Genomic DNA, 27,569 nt, shown 5'->3' on the forward strand with positions numbered 1-27,569 from the left:
GCGATCGCACCCGCGCGAGGTGGGCGCTCTGGGCGGCGCCCGGCTGTCGGGGTCGAAGGGCGTATTGCCGGGGCCGCGGCGGCAGTGGCATCGGCGGCGCGGCGGCGGCGGCGGCGGCGGCGGCCGCGGCGGCCGCGGCGCGAGGGACCCGTGTTGGCCGTGGCGGCGGCGGGGACAGCGGCGCCTCCGCGTCAGCGGGGAGCGCGTGCTCTCAGGGGCCAAGAGGCGGGTGCGATCGCAGGGCGTGGAGCCTACCGAGTCCAGAACGCGAGGGCGGGAAAGGAGGCGAGGAGCGCGGACCCACGGGAGCGGAGCGCCGACCTAGTGAGGCAACTGAGGCGTGGATCTAGGCGAGGGCGGGAAGTGCGGCTGGCGGGGCGGCGGCGAAGCGAGCGCCGGCTGGGACCACGCAGGGGGGCCCCTTGTGAGGGGGCGGAGGCAGCGGGAGGCGTGGGCAAGGAGCAAGCAGGCGCAGTGGGAGGGACCGCTCTCGGTGCGGGGGAGGAGGATGGACCCGTGGGGCCGGGGCTGTACTGGGGACCTGCGCTCCAAGATGCCCAAGCTGTCCGGTGCGCCTGTCCGGACCTCCACTAAATGACACCGGATACTTCACCGCTCTCAGAGCAGCAGCCAACCGGCCTCCTTAAAATCCTTACTTAAATAAAATTTGAAATCTAAAATATAGGCCACCACGAGGCTAGAAGGAGCCGAGACAATTGTCTGCACGAAGAAACGAATGTGCACTTGCTGCAATCCCGAGAGACGCTTGGCTGCGATTGAATTTAGTGAGGGAATGTGAGTGTTTGGTAGCTACAGGGGGACCCTGCGTACTTAGGTTCGTATTGCAGCCACTTCTCTCTCAGCTCCTCTTCAGTTACCGTAAACAGTTTGCACTATCCGCTATATATATTTACCTCATATTAAAAATATGTATATTGGGGCGCCTGGGTGGCGCAGTTGGTTAAGCGTCCGACTTCAGCCAGGTCACGATCTCACGGTCCGTGAGTTCGAGCCCCGCGTCAGGCTCTGGGCTGATGGCTCGGAGCCTGGAGCCTGTTTCAGATTCTGTGTCTCCCTCTCTCTCTGCCCCTCCCCCGTTCATGCTCTGTCTCTCTCTGTCCCAAAAATAAATAAAAAAACGTTGAAAAAAAAAATATGTATATTTACCTCATTTATATAAGTGTATATATTTACCTCATATATAAAGATAAACACATATGTATTTACCTCATATGTATATATACCTCATATATATAAATATGTACCTTTACCTCATAGATGTAAATATATTTACCTCATTTATATAAATATATATTTACCTCAGATATATATATATTTGACTTATATATATCTCATATATAAACATATATTTATCTCATGTCTATATAAATATATATTTACCTCGTATATGAATATATATTTATCTCATCTATATAAATATATAATTACTTCATATATAAATATATATATTTCCCTCATATATATAAAAATATACACATATTTACCATGAATACATAAATATATATTTACCTCATATATAAATATATGTATATTTACCCCATGTGCATAAATATATATATTTACCTCACATATATAAAAAATATATATAGCTCATATATATGTGTATTTGCCATATATAAATATATATATTTACATCATTTATAGATAAATATGTATCTTTACCTCATATAGATCATCTATATAAGTATGTATCTTTACCTCATATAGATGTAAATACATACATTTACCTCATTTATATTAATATATAATTACCTCATATATAGATATATATATATTTACTTCAACTATATAAAAATATATACATATATTTACCCTGTATATATACATATACATTTACCTTATATAAAAATATATATATAGTTACCCCATACATATATTTATCTCAAATATATAAAAATAGATATACCTCATCTATATATATTTACTATGTATATATATATATAACCTCATATACATATAAATATGTACATTTACCTCATATAAATGTAAATATAAATATTAACCTCGTTTATGTAAATATATAATTACCTCATATATAAATATATGTATATTTACCTCATATGTATATATTCGCTTGTATGTATAAAAAATATATTTACTTCATATATAAAAATATATATTTACCTCATATGTATAAATATATATTTACCTCATATGTATAAATATATACATATATTTACCTTCTATACTCATATATATTAACCTCATATATAAATATATATATATTTACCCCATGTATATAAATATACCTCATACATATAAGGTATGTATTTACCTCATACATATAAAAAATATATACACTTCATATATATACATATTTCCCGTATATAAATATATATATTTACCTCATATATATATAAATATTTTTCTTTACCTCATACAGATGTAAATACATATATTTACCTCATTTATGTAAATATATAATTACCTCATATAAATATATGTATATTTACTTCATATATATAAAAATATATGCATATATTTATCTTGTTTACATATATATATAAAAATATTTACCTCATATAAATATGTATATATATCTTTACCCTATATATATATATTTACCATGTATAAATATATATAACCTCATATATATAAAAATATGTATATTTACCTCATATAGATGTAAATATAAATATATACCTCATTTATATAAATATATAATTACCTCATATATAAATATATGTATATTTACCTCATATATATAAATATATACATATTTACCTCATATATATAAAAATATATATGTTTAGGATTGATGGGGGGTGGAGGGGGGGGTGGGTGATGGGTATTGAGGAGGACACCTTTTGGTATGAGCACTGGGTGTTGTATGGAAACCAATTTGAAAATAAATTTCATATTTAAAAATAAATAAATAAATAAACATTAAAAAATTAAACAAAACAAAAAACAAACAAAATATATATATATATATATCTACCTCATATAAAAAATATATATGTATTTACCTCATAAAATATACATATTTACTTCATGTATAAAAAAATATATATATTTACCTCGGCATATAAATATACAAATATTTATCCCGTATATAAATATATATATATATATTTACCTCATATACATAAATATATATATTTACATTGTGTATACAAATGTAAATATATATACCACATGTGTAAATATATATATATTTATGTCATATATATTTTATATATTTACCTCATACATAACTATATTTATATATTACCTCATGTATAGAAATGTATATATACCTTATATATATAAAAATATATATATTTAACTCATGTGTATATATTTGCCATATATAAATATATATTACCTCATATATATAAATATATGGAAATATATATACCTCATATATATATAAATGTATATATTTACCTCATGTATATATATTTACCATATATAAATGTATATATTACCTCATGTGTGTAAGTATATATATTCACCTCATATAGACATAAATGTAAATATTTACCCTGTTTATATAAATATAAATTTACCTCATATATAAATATATGTATATTTACCTCATATATATAAATATATATCTTTACCTCATATGTATAAAAATATATATCTTTACCTCATGTATATAAAAATATATATATTTACCTGATAGATAAAAAAAATATATATTTACCTCGTGTATATAAATATATTTATTTACTTCATATATAAATATATATTTATTTACTTCATATATATAAGTATACATAAATTTACCTCATGTATCAATATATATCTATTTATATCATAATATATAAATATATATTTACTTGATATATAAATATATATATATATTTACCCAGTTTATAAATATATATACCTCATATATAAAAAGATATATCTCATTTGTATATATTTACCATTTATAAATATATATTTACCGCTCTCACGGTTTGTGAGTTCGAGTCCCACGTCGGGCTCTGTGCTGTCAGCTCAGAGCCCGGAGCCTGCTGATGGACTACATCCATCTTCTTTTTTTTCAGGACCAAGTAAACATCAAAATCTAGTAATATCCCATAAAAGGGGGGAAAAAATCCTTGGAATTACTGATATTAGACTTTTTAACAGCCAGATGTGTGCAATTCCTACTCATAGGCAACCTGGTTTAGAAAAACAAAGAAATGTGCTGTATCTTCTTCCCATGTTTTATTAAAGAATACCCATTACCCAGGATTCACAAAAACAAGGGGAGGGCTTTGTATGCTGTGGGGAATATGGTACCACAGACAGAGAGGCAACCTCTTACACAGCTCATATCATCCTCCAAGTCATAACGCAATGCCCATATTATGTCTGCATGAAGTAAAGAGGATGGGTATTATAACTGTCTAAAACATCACAGAGATACAGGAAGAGAGACTTCCAGTTCTGGAAAAGATAGAACATTGCTATTCCTTCCAGGTCCTCACTCTTAGAACTAAACAAACAAACAAACAAACACCTGGACATAGCACAACAAAATAAATGAAGTCTCTCAAAGGTGGAAAGAAGTGGGAAGGACTAAGGATCTCAGAATTGGAGGAAAGACAGGGTGGTGAGTTGCCTGAGTTTCCTTATTGTGTCCCATATACGCCAGACAGTTGCAGAAACTCCAACTCAGAACCTTCAACAGGCACAGATAATAAAAGCTCCAAGAAAAACCCATTTCCTGTAGGCAAAGCATCAGAGAAAGGGAGGCCTTACAATAGAAAACCTTTTTGGCAATACTCACCCTAATCCACCCAAACACTAACAGGAAACCACCTCACCTTTCCCCTCCTCACTGTTTCAGTGGGGGAGAATGGGGAGTTTATTTTCTGTTCTCAATATGGCAGAAACACATACTAAATTCTGATTCCCCTACCGGGGTAGTGTCAATGTGGTCTTGAGGTAAGCTGAACCTCCACCCACATTTGGCATTAAGGGGGCTTAAAGAGGGCCTAATCATCACTCTGCTTTACTCTCTACCCTGCCCCCCACCCCGCCCTGCTTCTCACCAGTGTCAACAAGGCTCAGTGAGGAGCTGAGATTTCACATGCTCCCAGCATCAATGAGACTGAGCAAGGCAGTGAGATCAGAGCTAGTCAGCACTCCACTTACCCCCTACCCTTGGTATTAGTGGGGAGCTGAACCTCTACACCCACTCAGCAGCCAAAAGACTGAGGAAATGGGTAGGAAGCAGGGTTAGTCTTTTCCCCAAGAAATAGTGAAATAAACATACCTGTAGATTCAGGAAACTAAATGAACCCAAATAGCATAAGCCCAAATAAATCCATACCAAGACACATTATAATTAAACTTCTGATAACTAAAGACAAAGAAAATATCTTAAAAGCAACAGAAATGACTCATTATCTAGAGGGGAAAATCAAATTGAATGACAGTAGATTTCTTATCTGAAATGATAGAGGCCAGAAGGAGTGCTGAAAAGAAATGTCAACTAAATATTCTATAGCAGTAAAAAAAAATAATCAGGAATGAAAGGGGAAATAAAGACATTCTCAGATGAAGGAAAACTAAGAAAATTTGTTGCTAGAAAACCTACCCTTAAAAGATGGCTAAAGAAAGTTCTCTAGGCAGAATGGCCATCATAAAAGAAAAAGGCCTGGAATTTTAGAAAGCAAAGAATGCCAAAATGGATAAAAATATGATAAAATAAAAAAATATCATTAAATATAATTGACTACCTTACTTCTCATGAGTTTCTTAAATCATATTTGATGGTTGAAGCAAAAATCATTACTTAAGGTATATAGAGACAATACTTTAGACAATGATATTTAAAATATAAAGGGAATTTAATGGAAATAAAGTTTCTTTTTTTAATCTATTTTTTAATTTACATCCAAGTTAGTTAGCATATAGTGCAATAATGATTTTAGGAATAGATTCCAGTGATTCATCCCCTATGTATAACATCCAGTGTTCATCCCAACAAATGTCTTCCTTAATGTCCCTTATGCATTTAGCCCATCCCCCCACCCACAATCCCTCCAGCAACCCTCAGTTTGTTCTGTGTATTTAAGAGTCTCTTATGTTTTGAGCCCAAAAGTCCATCGATAGATGAGTGGATAAAGATGTGGTATATATATATATACGTATATATGTATATACGTATATATACATATACAATGGAGTATTACTCGACAATCAAAACGAATGAAATCTTGCCATTTGCAACTACATGGATGGAACTAGAGGGTATTATGCTAAGTGAAATTAGTCACTCAGAGAAAGACAAATATCATATGACTTCATTAATATGAGGAATTTAAGATACAAAACAGATGAACATAAGGGAAGGGAAGCAAAAATAATATAAAAACAGGAAATAAGGTTTCTATATTTCGAAAACTCAAGGGTAGTAAAGCATTGGTAACGATATACAATGATAAATTACATTTCTTCATATTGTAATAACTGGAGTAACCACTAAGAAATTTTTACAAAGGGAAATACTCAAAAATACTATAAATAAATATAGATGAGGGGTGCCTGGGTAGTTCAGTTGATTAAGCGTCTGACTTCAGCTCAGGTCATGATCTCATGGTTTGTGAGTTCGAGCCCCGCATCAGACTCCTTGCTGACAACTCAGAGCCTGGAGCCTGCTTCAGATTCTTTGTCTCCCCCTCTCTCTGCCCCTTCCATGCTCATGCTCTGACTCTCTCTGTCTCTCAATGATAAATAAATAAATAAATAAATAATAAGGAATCATTCAATAAACAAATATTCAAATATTTAAGTAGCTCACAGGAAGGTGAGAAAGGAGAAACAACTAGCAGAAACAGAGGAAACAACAAAAAACAAATATGCCAGACTTAAGTCCAAACATAACAATAATTACCTTAAATATAAATGTTCTAAACACACTAATCAAAAGACTGACAGCATAAACCAAGAGAACATGATCTGAAAATATGCTTCCTACAAGTAACTCCCTTCAAACATGGCCTCAGTAGATTTAAAGTTAAAAGGTAGAAAAAATATGTAAGATGCAAACATTAAACATACAAAATCAGGAGAAACTATATTAATATCAGAAAAAATAAACTTTAGAGTGAGGAAAATTACTACAGGCAAAGAGAGTAATTATATAATGTTGGAAACATCAATCCACAAGGGAGACATTATAATCCTAAATGTGTATGTGCCAAACAAAAGAGACTTCTTGTTTGATTGATTGATTGATTGGTTCATTGATTTATTAAATTGGATTTATTCAAGGTATGCAAGACTGGTTCAGTATTTGAAAATCAAACAGTTAAACCACTATGTCAGAAGAAAAAAGAAGAAAAACTATATGATCATATAAACTGACACAGAAAAAACATTTGGCAAAATCCAAGCCCCCATTCATGATTTTAAAGAAGAGGAGGAAGGGGAAGAGGAGGAAGAAGAAGAAGAAGAAGAAGAAGAAGAAGAAGAAGGAGGAGGAGAAGGAGAAAAACCTCAGCAAACTCAAAGTTAGGAGAGCTTCCTTCACTTGGTAAAGACATTTACAAAAACCTATAGCAAACATCCTAGTTAAAGGTGAGAAAGTAGATACTTTACCTCTAAGATCAGGAAATACAGTTTCTGCTTTAACCACTTTTATCCAATGTAGTGTTGGGATTTCTATCCAGTCTAAGCAAGGAAAAAAATAATAAAAGGCCCACAAATTAGAAAGAAAGAAAACTGTTCCTATTTGCATTGCAATGATTGTCTATGTAGAAGATCCAAGTAATCTACAAAAAGAAATTCCTATAACTGGTCATTGAGTTTAGCAAGGTCATATAATGCAAAGTCAATGCCCAGAAATTAGTTACATTTCTATATACCAACAACAAACATATAGAAACGGAAATTAAAAACACAATACCATTTAAAATCATACAAATAAGGGGCGCCTGGGTGGCGCAGTCGGTTAAGCGTCCGACTTCAGCCAGGTCACGATCTCGCGGTCCGTGAGTTCGAGCCCCGCGTCAGGCTCTGGGCTGATGGCTCGGAGCCTGGAGCCTGTTTCCGATTCTGTGTCTCCCTCTCTCTCTGCCCCTCCCCCGTTTATGCTCTGTCTCTCTCTGCCCCCAAAATAAAAAATAAAAAACGTTGAAATAAAATAAAATAAAATAAAATCATACAAATAAAATGAAATATTTACATATAAAATGAACAGAATATGTACAGGATATGTTTGGTGAAAATTACAAAATACTAATGCATGAAATCAACTAAGATCTAAGTACATGCCATGTTCATATATTTGAAGACACATCATAGTGAAGATGTCAATACTTCTGAAATTAATCTATCATTTTAAGACAATTGCTAGCAATACTTGGAAAGGTATTTTCAGAGACATGACAAGATTGCTATAAAATTTACATGGAAAGGCACAGGACCAAGATCAGCTAAAACATTCTTGAATAAGGAACGTAGTAGATATCATACTACCCCATACTGTCTTACTACATAGCTACAAGAATAGAAGAGTGATGGTACATTGATAAATAGAACAGAATAGATAACCTAGAAATAGACCTATACAAATATGCCTAGCTGATTTTTTTTTTTTTGAGAGAGAGAGAGAGAGAGAGAGAACATTCAAGTGTGGCAGAGGGGCAGAAAGAGAGAATCTTAACCAGGCTCCATGCCTGACCCTGGGATCATGACCTGAGCTGAAATCAAGAGTTGGATGATCAACCAACTGATCCCCACAGGCGACCCTGCTTAATTCATTTTTTACAAAAACGCAAAAGCAATTCAATAGAGGAAGGATGGTTTTTCAACAAATGATGCTAGAGAAATTGGACATCTATAGACAAGAAATGAACCTCAACCTAAATCTTGCTCCTTTTACAAACTTTACCTCAAAGTTGGTGTACTTAAATTTAAAACATAAAATTATAAAACTTTGAGAAAAAATAAATAAAACTTTTGAGATCTAGGGCTAGGCAAAGAGTTCTTAGAGTTGACATCAAAAGCTTAGTTCACACAAGGAAAATCTGATAAATTGAACTTCATCAGAATTACAAGCTTTTACTCTGTGAAAGACTTTGTTAAGAGGAATAAAATTTAAATTGCAGAATCAGAGAAAATTTTTGAAAACTGTATACCCAACAAAGAACTAGTATCTTGAATATATTAAAAACTCTCAAAACTCAACATTAAAACAAAAATTCAATTAGAAAATGGGCAAAAGACACGAATAGACATTTAACTGAACAGGATACACAGATGGAAAATAAGAGCTTGAATAGATAATCAATATTATTACTTATCAGGAAATGTAAATTAAAATCACAATGAGATATTACTACACACAGAATGCCTAAAGAAAAAATAATGACAATACCAATTTCTGAGCAGGATATGGAAAAACTGAATCACTCATACATTGCTGGTGGGAATGTAAAATGGTGTAGCCACTTGGAAAAACAATTTGGCAGTTTCTTAAAAAAATATGAGCAGGATATGGAAAAATTGAATCACTCATACATTTTTGGTGGGAATGTAAAATGGTATAGCCACTTGGAAAAACAATTTGGCAGTTTCTTTAAAAAAATAAACATATGCTTACAATATAACCAAGCAATTGCACTTCTGGACATTTATCCTAGAGAAATTAGAACATATGTTCACACAAAATCCTGTACATGGTTGTTTATTACTGTTTTATTTGTAATGGCCAAAACCGGAAACAATCCAGATGTCCTTTAACAGATGAACGGTTAAACAAACTGTGGTACATCCATACCATGGACACTACTCAACAATAAAAAAATGGAATACACTACTGATACATGCTCCAACTTGATTGAGTCTTGAGAGAATTATGTTGAGCGAAAAAAGCCAATAACAAAAGGCTACCAACTGCATGCTTCCATTCATGTAACATTTTGAAGTGACATAGACTAATGATTGCCAGGAGTTAAATATGGGAAGGAGAGTGGGAGGGAAGTGGCTGTGGCAATAAAAGTGCAAAGCAGGTCTGTAGTGATGGAAATATTCTCTGGACTGTATCAATGCCAATATTCTGGTCTTGATATTTTACTATAGTTTTTTTGTTGGAGGAAACTGGATAAAATGTATGCTGAATATCTCTGCATTACTTCTTATCATTGTATGCGAGTCTACAATTATCTCAAAATTAAAAAAATAATCTAAAAATCATTAAGAAAGAAACCATGAAACATATATAGATATTGGAAAGTTGTCAAGGGCATCTGGGTGGCTCAGTCATTTAAGTGTTTGGCTCTTGGTTTTGGCTCAGGTTCATGAGTTTGAGCTCCACATCGGGCTCCACACTGGCAATGTGGAGTCAGGTTGGGATTCTTTCTCTCCCTCTCTCTCTGCCCCTCCCCTGCTCATTTTCTCTCTCTTTCTCTCAAAATAAATAAATAAACTTAAAAAAATAAATACAAGTTGTCAAGATGGAAAATTTTTAAATGTAGAAACTATAAGAATTCTTTTGTCAATAGGTTTAACATTAACATTGGACTCTGAGACTCTAATTGGGAAAGCCTTGCCTTTTGACTTGGCAGAGGCCAGTAGGAAATTTGGGGTCTAGAGGGGGAAAAAATGTAGTGAGGTGCTACTCTTCTTGGCATCAATTCTCCCACCATACACAACAACCAGGCAGCTAATAGAGCTGAGCAGAAATAGTACATTTAGCATGACAGCCACCCTGTAAATGTACATAAGAGGTTGCAACCTAACTACCTCAATAAGGTGCTGAAATTGTGATTCTTTTTTTAAAATTTTTTTTAATGTTTATTTATTTTTGAGACAGAGAGAGACAGAGCATGAACGGGGGAGGGTCAGAGAGAGGGAGACACAGAATCTGAAACAGGCTCCAGGCTCTGAGATGTCAGCACAGAGCCCGACGCAGGGTTCAAACTCACTGACCGCGAGATCATGACCTAAGCCGAAGTCGGCCGCTTAACCGACTGAGCCACCCAGGCGCCCCTGAAATCGTGATTCTTTAGGCAGAGAGTGTCAGACACATTTCTAACCATGCAGGTTAGATGGTTGAGGTTAATATATTATCTGGCTGCCTTTTTATTAGCTTCAAATGTGACATTTAAAAGTGTCCTCACATCCTCACAGAACTTAACAAAAGTAGGCAGAAGACTCTACTTCACAACATTAAAAAAAAATCCAAGCAGGTACACTTGATTTTAGTTCATTTATTTAAATATGACATATACACATTACTATACCCTTATACTTTAAACATTCTTGATAACAAGAAAAATTAATAAATTAATATAATGCAGATGTATACTAGTATTCTAGTGGGGTACCTGGAATATATTTGTGTATCTTGGAGAAAAGGACCTAATATGGGGGAAGGAGAGAGAGAAATAAGAATGAGACAAGCAAAAAGGGAAAAATTAAAATACTTTCCAAAACTCAGCATATATGATATAATTACATATTTACATTTATTTGAAATTTTATACATGTATGTATTTATGTATGTATAAATATGATTTTAAAATAGAATAAAGTGGGGTGTCTGGGGTGCCTGGTAGGTTAAGCGTCCATCTTCGGCTCAGGTCATGATCTCATGGTTCGTGAGTTCGAGCCCCACATTGGGCTCTGTGCTGACAGCTCAGAGCCTGAAGCCTGCTTGGATTCTTTGTCTTCCTCTCTCTCTGCCCCTCCCCAACTCGCACTCTCTCTCTCTCTCTCTTTCAAAATTAAACATTTAAGCATTGAAAAAGAATATAAAATAATATACAAATTAAATATCTAATATTTTCTTTGGTACCTCAGTGGATTATTCTGTACTCACTCCTTTGGAGATGTGGTCTAGTGGACTATTGTTTTATTGAGTGTTTATTAATAAGACAGGTACTAAGCTAAGTGATTTACATAAATTATTTTATTTAATACCTACCACAACAACTGGAAGCAAGTATTATTTCTCCCATTTAACATATTAGGAAGTGGAGGTATAGCAGGTTTAAGACAACTCAGCAAATTTATACAGCTAGTAGGTCAAAGACCTGAGATTGAAATGTATCTTGGCTTGTTTCCCAAGGCCCTGCACAGGCTATAGTATATATTCTGTGTTGAATTTTTGCTTATAAAAACAAGTAATATAGTGAGGTTCTTATTTTATTTCTTTGAAGATAAAAAGTACTGCTTTTATTTTTAAGGTAGAATATAGTTATAAAATGCTAAATGTACAAACTCGGCTAAAAATTTGAACCAACTGTTGAGAACTACTAGAATAAAGTTAAGATATATTGAATTATTTTGACTTGACTGAGGTCTTTAGAACATTTGAGGGTTAGAGAGGGGAAAAATATAATGAGGTGCCAGTCTCTCTACTTGGATTCTCTCATTCTACCCTACACAACCTTTTTCATGATCATGAAAAAAAAGAGATATATTGAATTCTTACCCAAATGTCTGGTTCCCTTTGTTCAGAGTTTTTGGACATGTCAAGTCAGTCTCAATCATCTCAAAAATCTAAATACAGCATAATGCACAGTCTCAAATATATAAAAAGAAAAGGAAATATGTAACACTTTTAGTATTCTTTTCTTATACTTCCCCTAATTCCTAACTCATAGAATTAATTATAGGATCAATACACATCAATAGAGATCCCATTTCCTTCATTCCTAAATTATCCCGAACAGAGGAGTAGGAAGAGCATGGTGCCTGCCTTCCCATAGCATCTTTGATGTCAAGTTGCCTCACCCATAGCTCTTGTTCTAAAAAAAGTTTTTGTTGGTCATGATTTATAACACATGACCCTGTAATCTTGGTCCCAGGTTACTGGACCAAGTATAGATTAGGCTGAAGATAAGTCAATCCACAGAAAGACAAGTGACTGTATCCTAGGTCAAAAAATGAGCTGAGACAATGAGATTCTCAGTTTCAGTAATCTTATGTACTAAATACCAACTACTGGGGAGCTTGGCTGGCTCAGTTGGTTAAGTGTCTGACTCTTGATTTCAGCTCAGATCATGATCTCATGGTTCGTGAGTTCAAAGCCCTGCATCAGGCTTTGGGCTAGCAGCACGGAGTCTGCTTGAGAGTCTTTCTCCCTCTGTCCCTCCCCTGCTCTCTCTCTATCTCTCTCTCTTTCAAAATAAATACCTAAACATTAAAAATTTTTTAAAGTAAATACCAAATACCATGAACTAATATGAATTTGAGATAGCTTGTCTAGAATGGAAATTTTGAAAACCCTGATTTAGGGGGTGGGGAGTGGCAGCCAGAGCTGAACTAAATAAAAGTGCAATGTATTGCAATAATAGTACCCAAAGGAATTCAGAATAAAGCTGACTGGTAAATGAACAATGAGACTCCTAGTTACTATAATTTTTTAAAAGCTTAATGAATTTATCTCCAAACTTTACATCTTTTGTAATATATTTTGGAAGAGCAAACTAGCATTGCACGTGTGTTTTGATTTAGCTGATTTTAATTTCACATGAATACATGTACATTTTCCCATTATCACTTGTCTAAATGTCCTCTAAGCATTGTCATTCCACTGAAAAATTAAAGAAGACCCAATCAGTAGTATTTTCTCACATTAGTTTTGTGGTTTAAGAGAGACTGATTGACCTCATAGCAAAATGCCATCTTCTGGAGAAATGAATTGAAAATAGGAAGCAGGGATTTATCTATCTGTCCATCTATCTTTGTATCTCTCTTTTTCTCTCCACACACACACAGTTTCATATACATACATAAATAATAATTCATAGATAAATAAAATAATGATTCAAAAAGGTATTGGGAGGCTAAAATCAACAACACAAGAAACAACAGGTGTTGGCAAGGATGAAAAGAAAGGGAAACCCTCTTGCACTGCTGGTGGGAATGCAAACTGGTGCAGCCACTCTGGAAAACAGGATGGAGGTTGCTCAAAAAGTTAAAAACAGAACTACCCTGTGATCCATCAATTTTACTACTAGGTATTTATCCAAAGAATACAAAAATTAATTCAAAAGGATACATGCATCCCAATGTTTATAGCAGCATTATTTACAATAGCTAAATTATGGAAACAGTCCAAGTATCCACTGACTGATGAATGGATAAAGAAGATGTGGTATGTGTACACAATGGAATATTACTCAGACATAAAAAGAATGAAATATTGGGGCACCTGGGTGGCTCAGTCGGACTTTTGATTTTGGCTCAGGTCATGATCTCACAGTTTGTAGAATCCAGCCTTGAGGTGGGGCTTCTTGCTGACAGAACGAAGCCTACTTGGGATTTGTTCTCTCCTTCTCTCTCTGCCCCTCCCCTACTCATGCAATCTCTTTCTCTCTCAAAATAAATAAATAAACTTTAAAAAAAAGAATGAATTCTTGCTATTTGCAGTGACATGGATGGAGCGCTAGAGAGTATTATGCAAAGTGAAATAAGTCAGTCAGAGAAAAACACATACCGTATAATTTCACTTATACGTGCAATTTAAGAAACAAAACAAATGAACAAAGGGAAAAAGAGAGAGAGAGAGAGAGACAAATAAAGAAACAGGCTCTTAACTATAGAGAACAAACTGATGGTTACCAGAGAGGGGATGGGTGGGAGGATGGGTGAAATATGTGATGGGGATTAAGGAGTGCACCTGTCATGATGAGCACCAGGTGTTGTATGGGACCATTGAATCACTATATTGTACACTTGGATCTAATATTATATGGTTTGTTAACTAACTGGAATTTAAATAAAAACTTTTAAAAAATAAATTTTAAAAAAGACATTGGGAGAGAATGCATGCAAATCTGGAAAATATAATAAAACCAAGTACAACATACTCTTTGTCTCTCAATAGATATGTTGCCTACACATGAAAACATAAATAGTAATAAATTACAAGGTCTCCAAAGGCAGAAGAAGCCTTATCCAGTTTACTCATTTAAAAAAAAAATGTTCCCACCATGCCTAGCACAAATGCTTTTAACTTGTAAAACTAGATTTTCAAAAAATACTATTTTTTTTATTTTTTTAACATTTATTTTTGAGAAAGACACCATGAGCAGGGGAGGGGCAGAGAGAGAGGGGGACAGAGTGTCCAAAGCAGGCTCTAGGCTGACAGCAGCGAGCCAGATGTGGGGCTTAAACTCACGAACCTTAAGATCACTACCTGATCTGAAGTCAGACACTCAACCAACTGAGCCACCCAGGTACGCCCAAAAATAATTTTTTTTACGTTTATTTATTTTTGAGACAGAGAGAGACAGAGCATGAACAGGGGAGGGGCAGAGAGAGAGGGAGACATAGAATCTGAAACAGGCTCCAGGCTCTGAGCTGTCAGCACAGAGCCCGACGCAGGGCTCGAACTCACGGACCGTGAGATCATGACCTGAGCCGAAGTCAGACGCTTAACCGACCAAGCCACCCAGGCGCCCCCAAAAATAATATTTTAAAAGGAAGGTATGTTGCAGAATAAATGCTTAAATCATGTTTCCGTCACTATGTAACGTCCACAAAAATTTCAACATTGATGTATTTATTTCTTAGAGTTAAGGTACTGAGCTAACTTATCAGGTAGACCTTTCAAAGAAAATATATCCAGATCTGAGAACATTTTTCACAATTTTTATGAAACACAATTACTAACCAGAGATAAATATGGTTTTCAAGAAAAAAAAAGTTAATTGGATAATGAGAATTATTTTCAACTAGCACAAGAAATAAGGTATTGTGATGGCCACCTGGAGGTACTATGAGTATAAATATTATATTCACAGCCCAGAAATAGTCCTCGGGGTTTGTTGAGTGAAAATTTCTCAAAGTATTACAGCTCAGCGGAGTGCCTAACTAATGCATCTAACACATCACTTCATCCAATTGGGCCTGCTGAGCAGCAAATATTAATCAAAAATCAGTGTGCTCAGGAGAGCAAGGTCTCACCTAGGTTTATCACTAGGTATTAATAATGTTCAAACAGCTGATCTATTATCACCCCAGAAGCTCCAAGGTTAACTATTCTGGACCCAGTTTTAACAGCAACAGATTTTAAGTTATTGCCCTCACCAGAAGGACCCAAAAGGATACTGCATTTTGACCAGAATTTTCCAGTCTTCGTGGCCTAATTCATAAACTTCCAAATCTTCAATTCTCTTTAAACTGAGTTTGAGTAAGAGAAACCTATAACAGTACTGACTAATAATAATTAATGATAGCTGTCATTACATCATTTATCGTAGTTTATTATGAGCTATGTACATACAGTCTTTACAACAACCCTGAAGGGTGAATATTTTTGTCTTTACAGATGAGTTGAAAAACTAAGAGACAGAATTAGGCTGCCATTGTCAGTGATGAATCAAAAATTCAGTTTGTCCCCAAATCCTCAACTGCATGTAGTTAGCCCAGGCTGCCATAACAAAATATCATAGACTAGATGGCTTAAATAACAGAAATTTGTTTCTCGCATCTCAGGTCTCCAAGTGTGAGATTAGAGTGCCAGCATAGTCAAGTGCTGGTGGGGACTCCAGCCTCATGACTTCATCTATACCTAGTTCCCTCCTAAAGGTGCCACCTTCTAATACCACCATATTAGGAGTTAGGACATCATAATATGGATTTGGGGAGAACACATTCAGTTCATGATATGCACCAAAAAGGGCATTCACAATTTTCCATGCAAGGATTTCTAAAATCTATTATAAACAATCATTTGTGAGATGCTTTAAAAAATATATATGTGTGTGTGTTCTGCAATGAAATACATTTGGCAAATAGGTATACACAATATTCAATTCAGAGAAATTCACAATGCATGGTGAGTGAAGTCCCTGACAAGTCCTGTGGAAAGAAATCTGTTTTACTTTAATCAGTGTTTTCCAAACTTGGTTTTCTATTAAGCACTTTCCCACAGAACACACTTTGAGAAATACTAGTTTCTGTCAGCCATGCGCTGCTCTTCTAATATCCTTCCTGGATGGCATTACAACTATAGGTTTTGGGAATTTGAGTAAAATACATTATGTTACAATGTTAGTAGGAGTGAACACAAAGAAGAAACTTAATTGCATGACATTTGTGGTTCTGTCAGTGGATTAGAAAAGACTAAAGTGGGTGTCAGGGACAATATAAAACTACAGTAAGTATTATACTTAAAATTTATATGCTTGGTATTCAACATCTTGCATAGATGAATATTAATGGCAATGGTAAAAAGTTATTTTATTATTATTATTATCATTATTGTTATTATTATTACATGAAGAACAAAGAAAAATTTATTGATATATTGCTCCCTCATTGTATTAATTAGCATTCTCCAGAGAAATTTAGATAGATAGATAGATAGATAGATAGAAAAAGAAAGAAAGAGAGAGAGAGAGACTTATGAGGAATTGGTTCACATGATTATAGAGTCTTGGAGAAGTCCCAGGACTTCTCAGCTGGAAACCCAGGAAAGCCAGTGGTATAATTACAATCTGAGTCCAAAGGCCTGAGAACCAGGGTTGCTGATGGTATAAATCCCAGTCCAAGAGTTGGAAAAGACTGATATCCCAACTCAAACAGGCAGCAAGGAAATGATATAATTCCCCTTCCTCCACCTTTTTGTTCTATTTAGGCTCTCAAAGGATTGGATAATGCCCTCTCACATAGGGAAGGGTAATTTGCTCCACTCAGTCTACCTGATTCAAATGCTAATTTCTTCAGAAAACACCCTCACAGGCACACCAGAAACAATTTTTAACCAGACATGTAGGCATACTATGATCCAGTTAAGTTGACATAATATTAACCACCACAGTCATCATAGGTGGCATTTAAAATTCTAGAAAATGATTACTATACACAATTGACATAACTCTATTCTTGTACCACAACACATGACAATTTTTATGTCTGTAACTAAAGAAATTTGTTGAAGGCACTCACTCTTTAAAACAAACCTACATGTAAAAATCAATTGCAAGAGATTCATTTGACTAAAGCTTCTACACAAAGTTTCAGAGTAGATGTGATGAATTTTAAAAAAAGGACATACTAAAGCCTTCAAAGTGTGAAATAAATATCCACAACCCCATTTTTAAATGGCATGACAGACGGAGAAACAATTAAGTGAATATAACTAATTAAAACCAAAGTACTAAATCGATAGTGTAATATAGCCCAAACTAAAACTCACTCCAGCAGAGTTGAAATACTTAGATTTGACAAGCTGAGTACCAGATCTCAATTAGATAATATGATGTTTTTGGCCAGGAAACTTGCCGAAAATCTTTATTCTTAGATTTGAGATTTATAATGAAATACAACAGAATGTTCTCAGAACATATGAAATATTCCAATATTCAGAATAATCCAAAGTGTTAGCTGTATTATCATTATACAAAGGCCACATTCCATAGGCTAAGAAAGAAATACTCTTAAGATGCTATTTAAATTTAAGATAGAGATCCAAACTAATTTTAAATGACTTAATTTGTTAGTATAAACTTTTTTATGTTTATGCTTATTACAATGTCCAATTTCTAGATGAAATTGCCCCTGATGAAAAATTGTTGAAAGAACTGGAGAGCTGGGCATATGAGATCCTCTATGGAATTGAGGAGGTAGCATAAGATCCTGAAATATGAAGTATGGGGGATTCATTTCTAGAAAAGAGGTGGGTAAAATATGGTGAAAGAATATGCACATTTCTGCTTATGGGTCCAGATAATGAACTTATGATACAGGCATGTTAATAAGTGATACAGTCCAGGTGGCAAATTGATTTCATCTACCCGGATATATGAATATAGATCCTGGGAGATATGGAAGAACTTGGTAGAATGATTTGGACAATAGCAGCAATATATCCGACTGTAATCGAGTGAAAAATATCAATTTTCGAAGGGCCGTAATTTCGTCAGTAATTCTCATCCCCTATACGTGGGTAAAGCATATATTTATGACCCAGCTTATGTCCTGCTAAGCTGTGTTTGTAGGTGTACCTTGTATTTAGGAAAGAAGGTAATCACCTAAATGATATGATTCCATCTATTTCTCTCATCAATTCACCAATATTTCATGTTCTTTTAACAAGAAACAAACCACCTATTCAACAATTAGAAAAGAATCTTAATTAACACAGAGATATAAATTACTGATATTAGATCCTTTCTTGAAAAATTTATTGGAATAATTGAAAAAAATATGAAAGTGGTAGAGGGGATACATTAGGATAAAATGAATCTGACCTATCAAGGAGCCTGCTGATGTTGATAATGGACTGATATTGATAATGATGTCTCTCAGGTATGAAAACATTCAGAAGCATCTTTTGAATAATGAAAGAATAATCAAATCATAATCAATGCAGTGAAACTTCTAATTATGTTGAGTCTGTTTAAAAATTAATGATTCAGAGGTGACATCAGCCAAATTGTGGACTAGGAATTTCCAGATCCTCATTTCCACATGGAAGCATTAAAAACAAAACAAAACAAACAAAACAGCAACAACAACAAAAAACTAAAGGCTGGCTAAAGAAATTTTATAGGAGCTTTGGTAAATAATCAAAGGTCTACAGCAAACAAGTGAATGCCCAATCAAGAAAAAGTAGAATTCAAATGGTAGGAATTCCCTGATGTTTTTACTACCATTACCCCACTTCCTTCCCTGGTGCTGTATAGTCTCAGTTTGGAGGAAACAGCAGCCCACTTTCCAATTCCCTCTGGAACCAGAGGAAGCAGAGCAATGTTCTGACTTACCTGGAGTTTGCCTGACTCCGTTTCACCTAACTTTGAGCTCAAGCAGGGAAAATCACTGGGTGCTGTTTATGAAAACTGCTGGGAATCTAAGACCCACAGATACCTGGGACTAGAGATTTTGGGTGAAGACATTTAATTAACCATCTAAGGCAGCAGCCCAGTTCCTATTTCTCTAAACTGAAAGAACCAGATCAGACCTTGTTTGCAACATTCTAATATGTCTGGGATGGTTAAAGGACTGGTCTCTGTTTTACCTAACTTGGATCTCACACTGAGAAAAGTGGTGGGAAATATCAAGCACTGCTTGTAACAGGTGAAGAAGGACTACAAACCTGCAGGAGCCTGGAATAAGAGATTATGGATGGAGACATACAATAGACCATCTAAGTCTTCAAGGAGAAACTGGTGTGACATGCTTTGGGAAATTAAGATACTCAGAAGTAGTCCTGCATATGGGAGAATTGAAAAACTCCCACACAAGCCCAGACAAGATACATTCCAGAAAAAAGCCTGAGAAGACCACAACCATTCATCTTGGGCTGAACCCAAGGATCAAAGCACATCTAGGTAAGGAGAGGAATCCCAGTACAAAAGTGTTTATTTTTTATGCAGCCCAATTTCTCTCTTTTGTTGCTAGTGCTTTTGGTGCCATATCCAAGAACTCAGCAACAACAACAAAATATCAAAACCCAGTTTAAAAATAAAGGCAAAGGACTTGAATGGATATTTCTACAAAGAATATACACAACATGCTGAAAAGTATTAAAAAGCAGACTCTAGGAGCAAATATCCAGAAGGGGAAGATTTTTTTGGATTTTTTCCAAAAAAAAAAAAAAAACATACTAAAGAAAATGTATGTTATAACTTCATGCAGCAGCATGGATGAATCTTACAGATACTAATATTTAGCAAAGAAAGCCAGAGACAAAAGAGTATATACTGCATGAAATTATTTAAATAAAGCTCAGAATCTGATAATGTGAGCACTTTTTCTCTATATAGATCTTTTGCTACAATTAAAAAAAATATTTAGATTATTAACTTAAAAATCTCAGAGAAACAACCCTAAATGTCCATCAGTAGAAGAATGCATAAGCAAATTTCGACTTATTCACACAATAACATACTATTCCACAACGAAAAGGAACAAACTACTGATATACACAATACAGATGAATCAGGCACACTGACATTATACTGAGAGAAGGAAGTTGTGAACAAAAAGAACATATAGTATGATTTTCATAGAAATTTTTAGAAGAGACAAAACCAATGTATGGATAAAAAATGAAAAACTTTTGCTTGCATTATGTGTAGTGAGATTGGGAAATGATATGAAGGAACTTCTGGGGTGAGAGAAATGCTCCAGGTCTTTGTAAGAATGTGAGTTACATGTTTGAGTTCTCCACCTTTGTAGGATATGAGTGGGTAGAGCATTTGTCAAAATGCATTGCAATATACACTTTGGATTTGTACATTTTACAGTAACTAATTCTAACATAAAATAATAGACTATAAACAAAATGAATGGATGGATGGATGGATGGATGGAAGCTGCTTTTAGTTAAAAAGAAATGTGTATCCTTTGACCCCAAAATTCCACTTGTAACAAAGTGTTCTAAGGAGACAAGTGAATAGACGTTTAGATATACACCTATCTATGTATCTATCATCTATTTATTTATCATATTACACTTTTGTGAAGTTTATTTTATATTACAAAAACTAGAACAATGTGTAAGTCCTCTTTTTGGGAATCACTTGAATAAAATATATGATATGACCATATAATGGAAAAGTAGGAAGCTATTTAAAATTAGATTGTAGATCTATGTTTATTAACATAGAAAGATGTCCATGAATTCTTGAGTACCAAAGATATGTGAAAATAGTCATTATAGTATTGCTCATTATATATAAATATTATTTGTGTATAGGTAAGTAGGTAGATAGATACAGAGAGAACATATTCATGAAAAGGTAGATATAAAACAGTTAATACTATTTATTTCTAGGAGTTAGAATTCAAAGTAAATTTTACTTTAATATTTATACTTTCTCCACATCAAATATTTTATAATAAGAATATACTATTTATACAAGCAGAGAAAATATTAAGCTGTTTTCATTCTGGAAAATTTAATCCAAGTTAATTTTTAAACACAGTTTCTTTTGAAATTAGTATGAAGAAATACCTAATTTCTTCTCCCAGTTAATTAAATACCACTAAAGAATAATTAATTATGTAGAAAAACAGATTAACAGCACTTTCTGTGTTCTCTACCATTTATTTTGTTAGTAACAAGATTTTTTAAAGTTTCTGGTATTAATAAACAATTCTCAAAATATACAAAGTAGGTGTATTCTAATTGCCTTTTCATGATGTGTGTGTGTATGTATATAATTTTAGTTTCGAAGAGTATTCTCTTATATTCAGCATTCATATACAAAAGGCAGATGGTTGTCAAAGAGACAAGATAAGAAAAGATGTATTTGTCTACCTTCCAGAAGTGAAGATTTCTAATTAATTTTGCTATCACTTTACACATGTCACTTGAGGTAAGCTATCAACTTTCCAACTGGCAGGCTAGCTGATGAAAATTCAACCAACATTTCCAATTCCTTTTGGCATTCTTACAGGTTGCTTGATGTTATAAATAAGCAGGAAAAAAAAGTTTAAGGGTTGATTAAATCCTTATTAGTGGAAATGTGCAATGTTCATCCTCAAGAGCCTTTTGTTATAATACATGGAAGTTTATTCTAAACTCTTTTACTCCAATGTGCTTAAGGGTAATGAATAATAGGCATTATGAATTGTGAATAGAGATAGAGATATTGTGTAGTAACGTGGATAATGAATATTTTTTAACAAATTATATGCCTAATGGTTGTTAATTAGAGAATAGAGAATATATAATAAATAAAAATGAATGATCTTTTGCCCATTTGGAGAAATCTAACCTTACTCTTATATACATGCAAATTAATCAAAAGGTTTCAATAAGCATTTGGACATGTACAACGGTACAAAACCCCACTTCATTTACAATTGGTTCTAAGCATGTTCTGTTATTTATAGAACATCTTTTTGAAATGCCCACCATTTTTAAGGGGTACTTCAAAAGGGTGGCTATTAATTATAGTAACTGAAAAAAAATCAAAGTATCTTTTCCTGAGTATTAAACATCTTTATTTTCCAAAACAAAAATGGATTCATTTTTGTTGAATTGTTTTTCAGATTATGAAACCATAGTGTTGGAAACAGTCTCTGAGATACATATTTGCATGCAGATGATTATTGGGAAGTGCTCTCAAAAATATCATTTATTTATGAGTGAGGGGAGGAGGTTAGACAGAGGGAGTAGTTGGACTGTCATGCAATTGAACCAGAGGCCTTTTCCTCACAGGGAGCTATGGAGTTGGCATAGCCCTAGCAGGTATCTCAAATGGAGGCAAGGTTGTCCAACTGTTATAACCCTTTCATCAACCAGTCATTGGTTGTGGGCTGCCCCAGGGAAAGACTTTAGCCTTTGAGGAAGCAACTACTTTCAGCTGACTACAATGCACTGGGTGAATAATGGCACAGGATTGAATAGGGGAGGGATCTAAAATGTTTCACCATAGCACAATAAAAAGTGCACAAGTAGTAACATTGCTGGAAGATGTAAACAAGAAAGTAAAAATCTCTATAATCTCACCAATCAGACATAAACAAAGTTAACTTTTTACAGTAAAACCTTGGATTGCGAGTAACTTGTTCTGTGAGTGTTCTGTAAGAAGAGCAAACATTTCTAATAAATTTTAACTTGATAAATGAGTGATGTCTTGCAATAAGAGTAGTATGTGTGCCAAACATCACATGATCACAACTGAGCCAAAGATTCTACTCTCTTTGTCTCTCTCTCTTGCTGCGAGATTGTGGGTGTTCATCACCCATGCTCAGATGCTTGGTTTCAGGCTGTGGTGTTTGGCAGAAATCAGTGATTTTTTCAGAACTTTGGAAGGTGCCCACAACTGGCAGTAATGTATTTTTTGTCACTTCACAGTACCTATGGACAGTCCTTTGCTTTTCCATACAAGAGTAAGCTTAGGAATGCTTTTCTTCATTCTAGGTCAGGCTGTCCGAAGCATAGACCCTTTCCTCTGCTGCTTTATTGCCAATTACATTAAATGCAGTATATGACAAGATTTTATTAATACTGTACTGTGGTCAAAGTCTGTGCGAGTGTATACAATGGCCCCCATGCAGAACAAGATTCCATTGAGCCAATAGATAGCAGTGATTCTGTTAGTGATGGTGAAATTAGTCTTACACAATAACCCTCCTCTCTCTTGCCTCCCTCACACCAGCCATGAAGGTTCACAGGCAAGTGCTGGTTAATTTGTTTATTTTTCTTTATATTTTGTATTTTGTTTATTATCTTCAATTATATGACTGTATGGTAATTATTTTTATGTGAATATTTTTGAGTTGTGGAAAGAATCATCTGAGTTTCCATTATTTCTTATGGGGAAATTCACTTTGATATACAAGTGCTTTGGGTTACAAGCATGTTTCTGAAATGAATTATGCTCACAAACCAAGGTTTTACTATATTTGATATCTGTATATCACCCAAGCTTAAAACCCCACAAGTTATTCTTGAGTTCTCTTGTTCCCTCTCCCTCACTTTCACATACAATAAACTAGTAACTCTTGACAATTTTATATACTAAATGTTTTTTAAATCCATCCCTTCTTCCAATGTTATCTCCATTTCTATGGCCCTGATTTGGGCCCTCATCATGTCTTGCTTCACTTATAACATCTGCAGTTTTTACTGATTCCCCAGCTTATTGGCTGCTATTTCTTTCACTCCTCCTTGCCTTAGGTCTTCCTACCTGATTTTTCTTCCCAACATACACCACAATGTTTTATGATTTAATGGATTTTATTAATTGTATTCTTTTTTCCCTGAAATATTATATCTGTGCTAACATTCCAGTCTCCTCTGCCAAACATACACAAACTTTATTGCACCCCTCCTCCACACTTTGGCTCTGTGACTGACCTGTTTAACTCTTCAGCATTTCAAGCTCAGCTTTCCCTTTAAATGCCCCCAACTCTCCTCCTAAGCTGTGTTCTCAAATCAGCCTTCAGATACCTCTATTAGAACATTTACTATATTATGCTTAAAGACTTCTAATGACGTTCCATTATGTTTAGAATAAAATCCAAACTTCATACTCTGGCTTACAAAGCCTAACAAAATCTGACCTTTGCATACCTCTTCAGAATCTACCACAGTCCATCCATACTTTCCTCTTTCTGTTCTTTAATTATGTACCAATATCATTCACATGTGGAGGACTTTTTTGCTTTAGCTGTCCTCCATGCCAGGAATGTTATTTTCTCTAATCTTTACATGGCCTGATCCTTCCTGTCATTGAGTTCTCTGGTTAAATGTCATCTGGGTGAGCTCTCTTGACCACTCCACCTTAAATAGTTACCCAGTCATCAGCATATCCCTCTTCCATTTTCTTCATGGCACTCATCACAAAGTATGAGCACTTTGGATACTGTATGTCTCCCCTACCCTTAGAATATAACACCTAGACAACAGTAAATCTATGTTTGCCTGATCTACCATCGTTTCCTTGGCATCTAGAAACTTGTCTGACACATAGTAGTCTATTGATAAATTAATGAATAAATGTTTTTGTCTTTGTTTCCTATGAGACTATAGGTTTCTAAAAACTAAAACATATGCCTTAATTTGAAATCCTTGTTTATCACTAGTTCCAAACAGAAGTGCCTAGTATAGAGAATAGGTTCAAAATGATGTTGTGGGATTTCACTTCTTTATTTTTATAATTTTGGATGATGGATTGTGGGGTTCCTAGGATCATGTCCATTTGATTTGTTTTGTGACTGCTTGTTTTACATTCTCTAAAATCTCAGAGAAAACTTCTATAAGTTAATTCCTCATTACCCAAAAACAACTATGTTGACTTTTTCTTTCATTTCTTCTTGAAAAATACAGACCAGAATTTTTTTGGGTTTGCATGAAGAAGGTATGCTCACTGAGGTGGGATTGTTCCAGAAGGTATTGGGTCCAACACAAGGAAATGGGGCTGTGGTTTGGCAGAATGAGGAAATTTGTTCCATACAAGTAGACCAGGAAAATATGTAAATACATAGAGAAAAGCAGGACTCAGATTTCTCACTGTCAGAGAAGGGAGTTACAAATATAAGAAAATAAAAGGAGAGTGCTAAGAATCAACACTGTGGTTAGGTTTTAGAATTGGAGATATTAGAGAAAATCCATGGTTTTAAAGTTTAAATAAATGAAAAGATATAGAGATAGAGAAATATATATATATAAAATATAAATATAAAATATGTATATAAATATAAAATAAATATATAAATATATATATTTAAATATATATAAATATAAAATATATATATATAATTTTTCCAGTGAGAAGTCTTGAAATAAATAAGCATATCAATGACACATATTTTGGTCTCTAATGTGACCCTCCAATGAAAGGAACCAGAGTTCCTTGGAAAAATGGAGGGACGGATGGGGATGGAATAGTACAAGCTGAGGCTATAACATCCTGTTGTAGCAGAAAGTAAGGAAGTTGAACAAATGATGGGAGCATCTTCAAAGGATGCAGAAGTTATCCTGCAGGGACTCTTATTGGCCATAGATGGGACAATGTGAATTTCAAGATTAGCAATAATAGATAGATAGATAGATAGACAGATGGATAAATAGAATAAATAAAATATCCAATGATCTATATTGATAAGGAAGGAAGGAAGGAAGGAAGGAAAAAGCTCTACCATAGAGTGGAATGTTAACTAATAAATATAGGAAGAAAGGTGGAATTATAAAGTCACTGTTTGGCAATCATCAAAGAGATAATTCAGACACGAAATTTTAGTAGATGCTGAAACTTCTGGATGTAGGGTTTATGAGAAGAAGAATATGAACATAATGTCAAAGGATTGCTTCAAAAATACATGTTGAATACAGAAGGAACAAGTAACTTATAACAAAAATCTAGCTGACACCACTTTAATCAAATCATCAATGTTAAAATCACCAGTAAAGGGATAAATTGAAATCTTCTACCACCTTATAAGATAAGACATACTGAAGAAAACACTTCTTTTCTATAGAATTCATGCCAAAAATGTATAACCTGAACCCAAGCATGAAGAAACATGAGACAAACCCAAACTGAAGTATATTTTACCAAATAACTGGCTTGTAATTTTCAAAACTGTCAAGGTTAATAAAGTCAAGGGAACCTGAGGAATTGTTCTATATTGAAGAAGACTAAAGAAAATTACATACTTAATGCAATGAATTACTCCCATTTGGATCTTTTATCTGTGAAGGACAGTGTTGGAACAATTGATGGAATTTAAATGGAGTACACGGAAAAGTTATAACCTATTGATGTTTATTTATTAATTTTGATTGTTATATTGTAGTTAAATAAGAATGTCTCCATTTGTAGAAAATAAATGCCAAAGTATTTCTGGGTAACATGGCATCAATGTGCTCTTGATTTAGGAAAAAAAGTTCTTTATATTTCTTTGCAACTTTTTTGTAATTCTGATGTTATTTATAAAAATAATAACATTTTATTTTTTTATTTTGGAGAGAGAGAGCATAAGCAGGGTAGAGGGGCAGACGGAGAAAGAGAGAAAATCCCAAACAGGCTCCGTGCTCAGCGTGGAGCCCGACATGGCCCCTATCTCACTTCTGTGAGATCATGACCTGGACAGAAATCAAGACTCAGTCGCTTAACTGACTGAGCCACCCAGGTGCCTCAGAACATTTTCTTTTTTTAAAGTTTATTTATTTATTTTGAGAGAGAGAGCAAGTGTGCACA

General features: G+C 34.6%; 1 protein-coding gene across 1 annotated transcript in view; it reads right to left on the reverse strand.

Annotated features, from left to right (window-relative positions):
* LOC125931390 (DDB1- and CUL4-associated factor 12-like protein 2) overlaps nt 1–27,569 on the reverse strand; it is a 67,898-nt gene that overhangs the window by 3,715 nt on the left and 36,614 nt on the right. The window contains exons 4-5 of the mRNA XM_049643288.1: nt 368–642; nt 11–321 (exon numbers count right to left, since the gene is read on the reverse strand). Of these exons, the coding sequence (XP_049499245.1) occupies nt 11–321; nt 368–642 (586 nt within the window). The remainder of the gene's footprint in view (nt 1–10; nt 322–367; nt 643–27,569) is intronic.

Source organism: Panthera uncia, chromosome X (genome assembly GCF_023721935.1).
Source record: "Panthera uncia isolate 11264 chromosome X, Puncia_PCG_1.0, whole genome shotgun sequence".
Classification (NCBI taxonomy): Eukaryota; Metazoa; Chordata; class Mammalia; order Carnivora; family Felidae; genus Panthera; species Panthera uncia.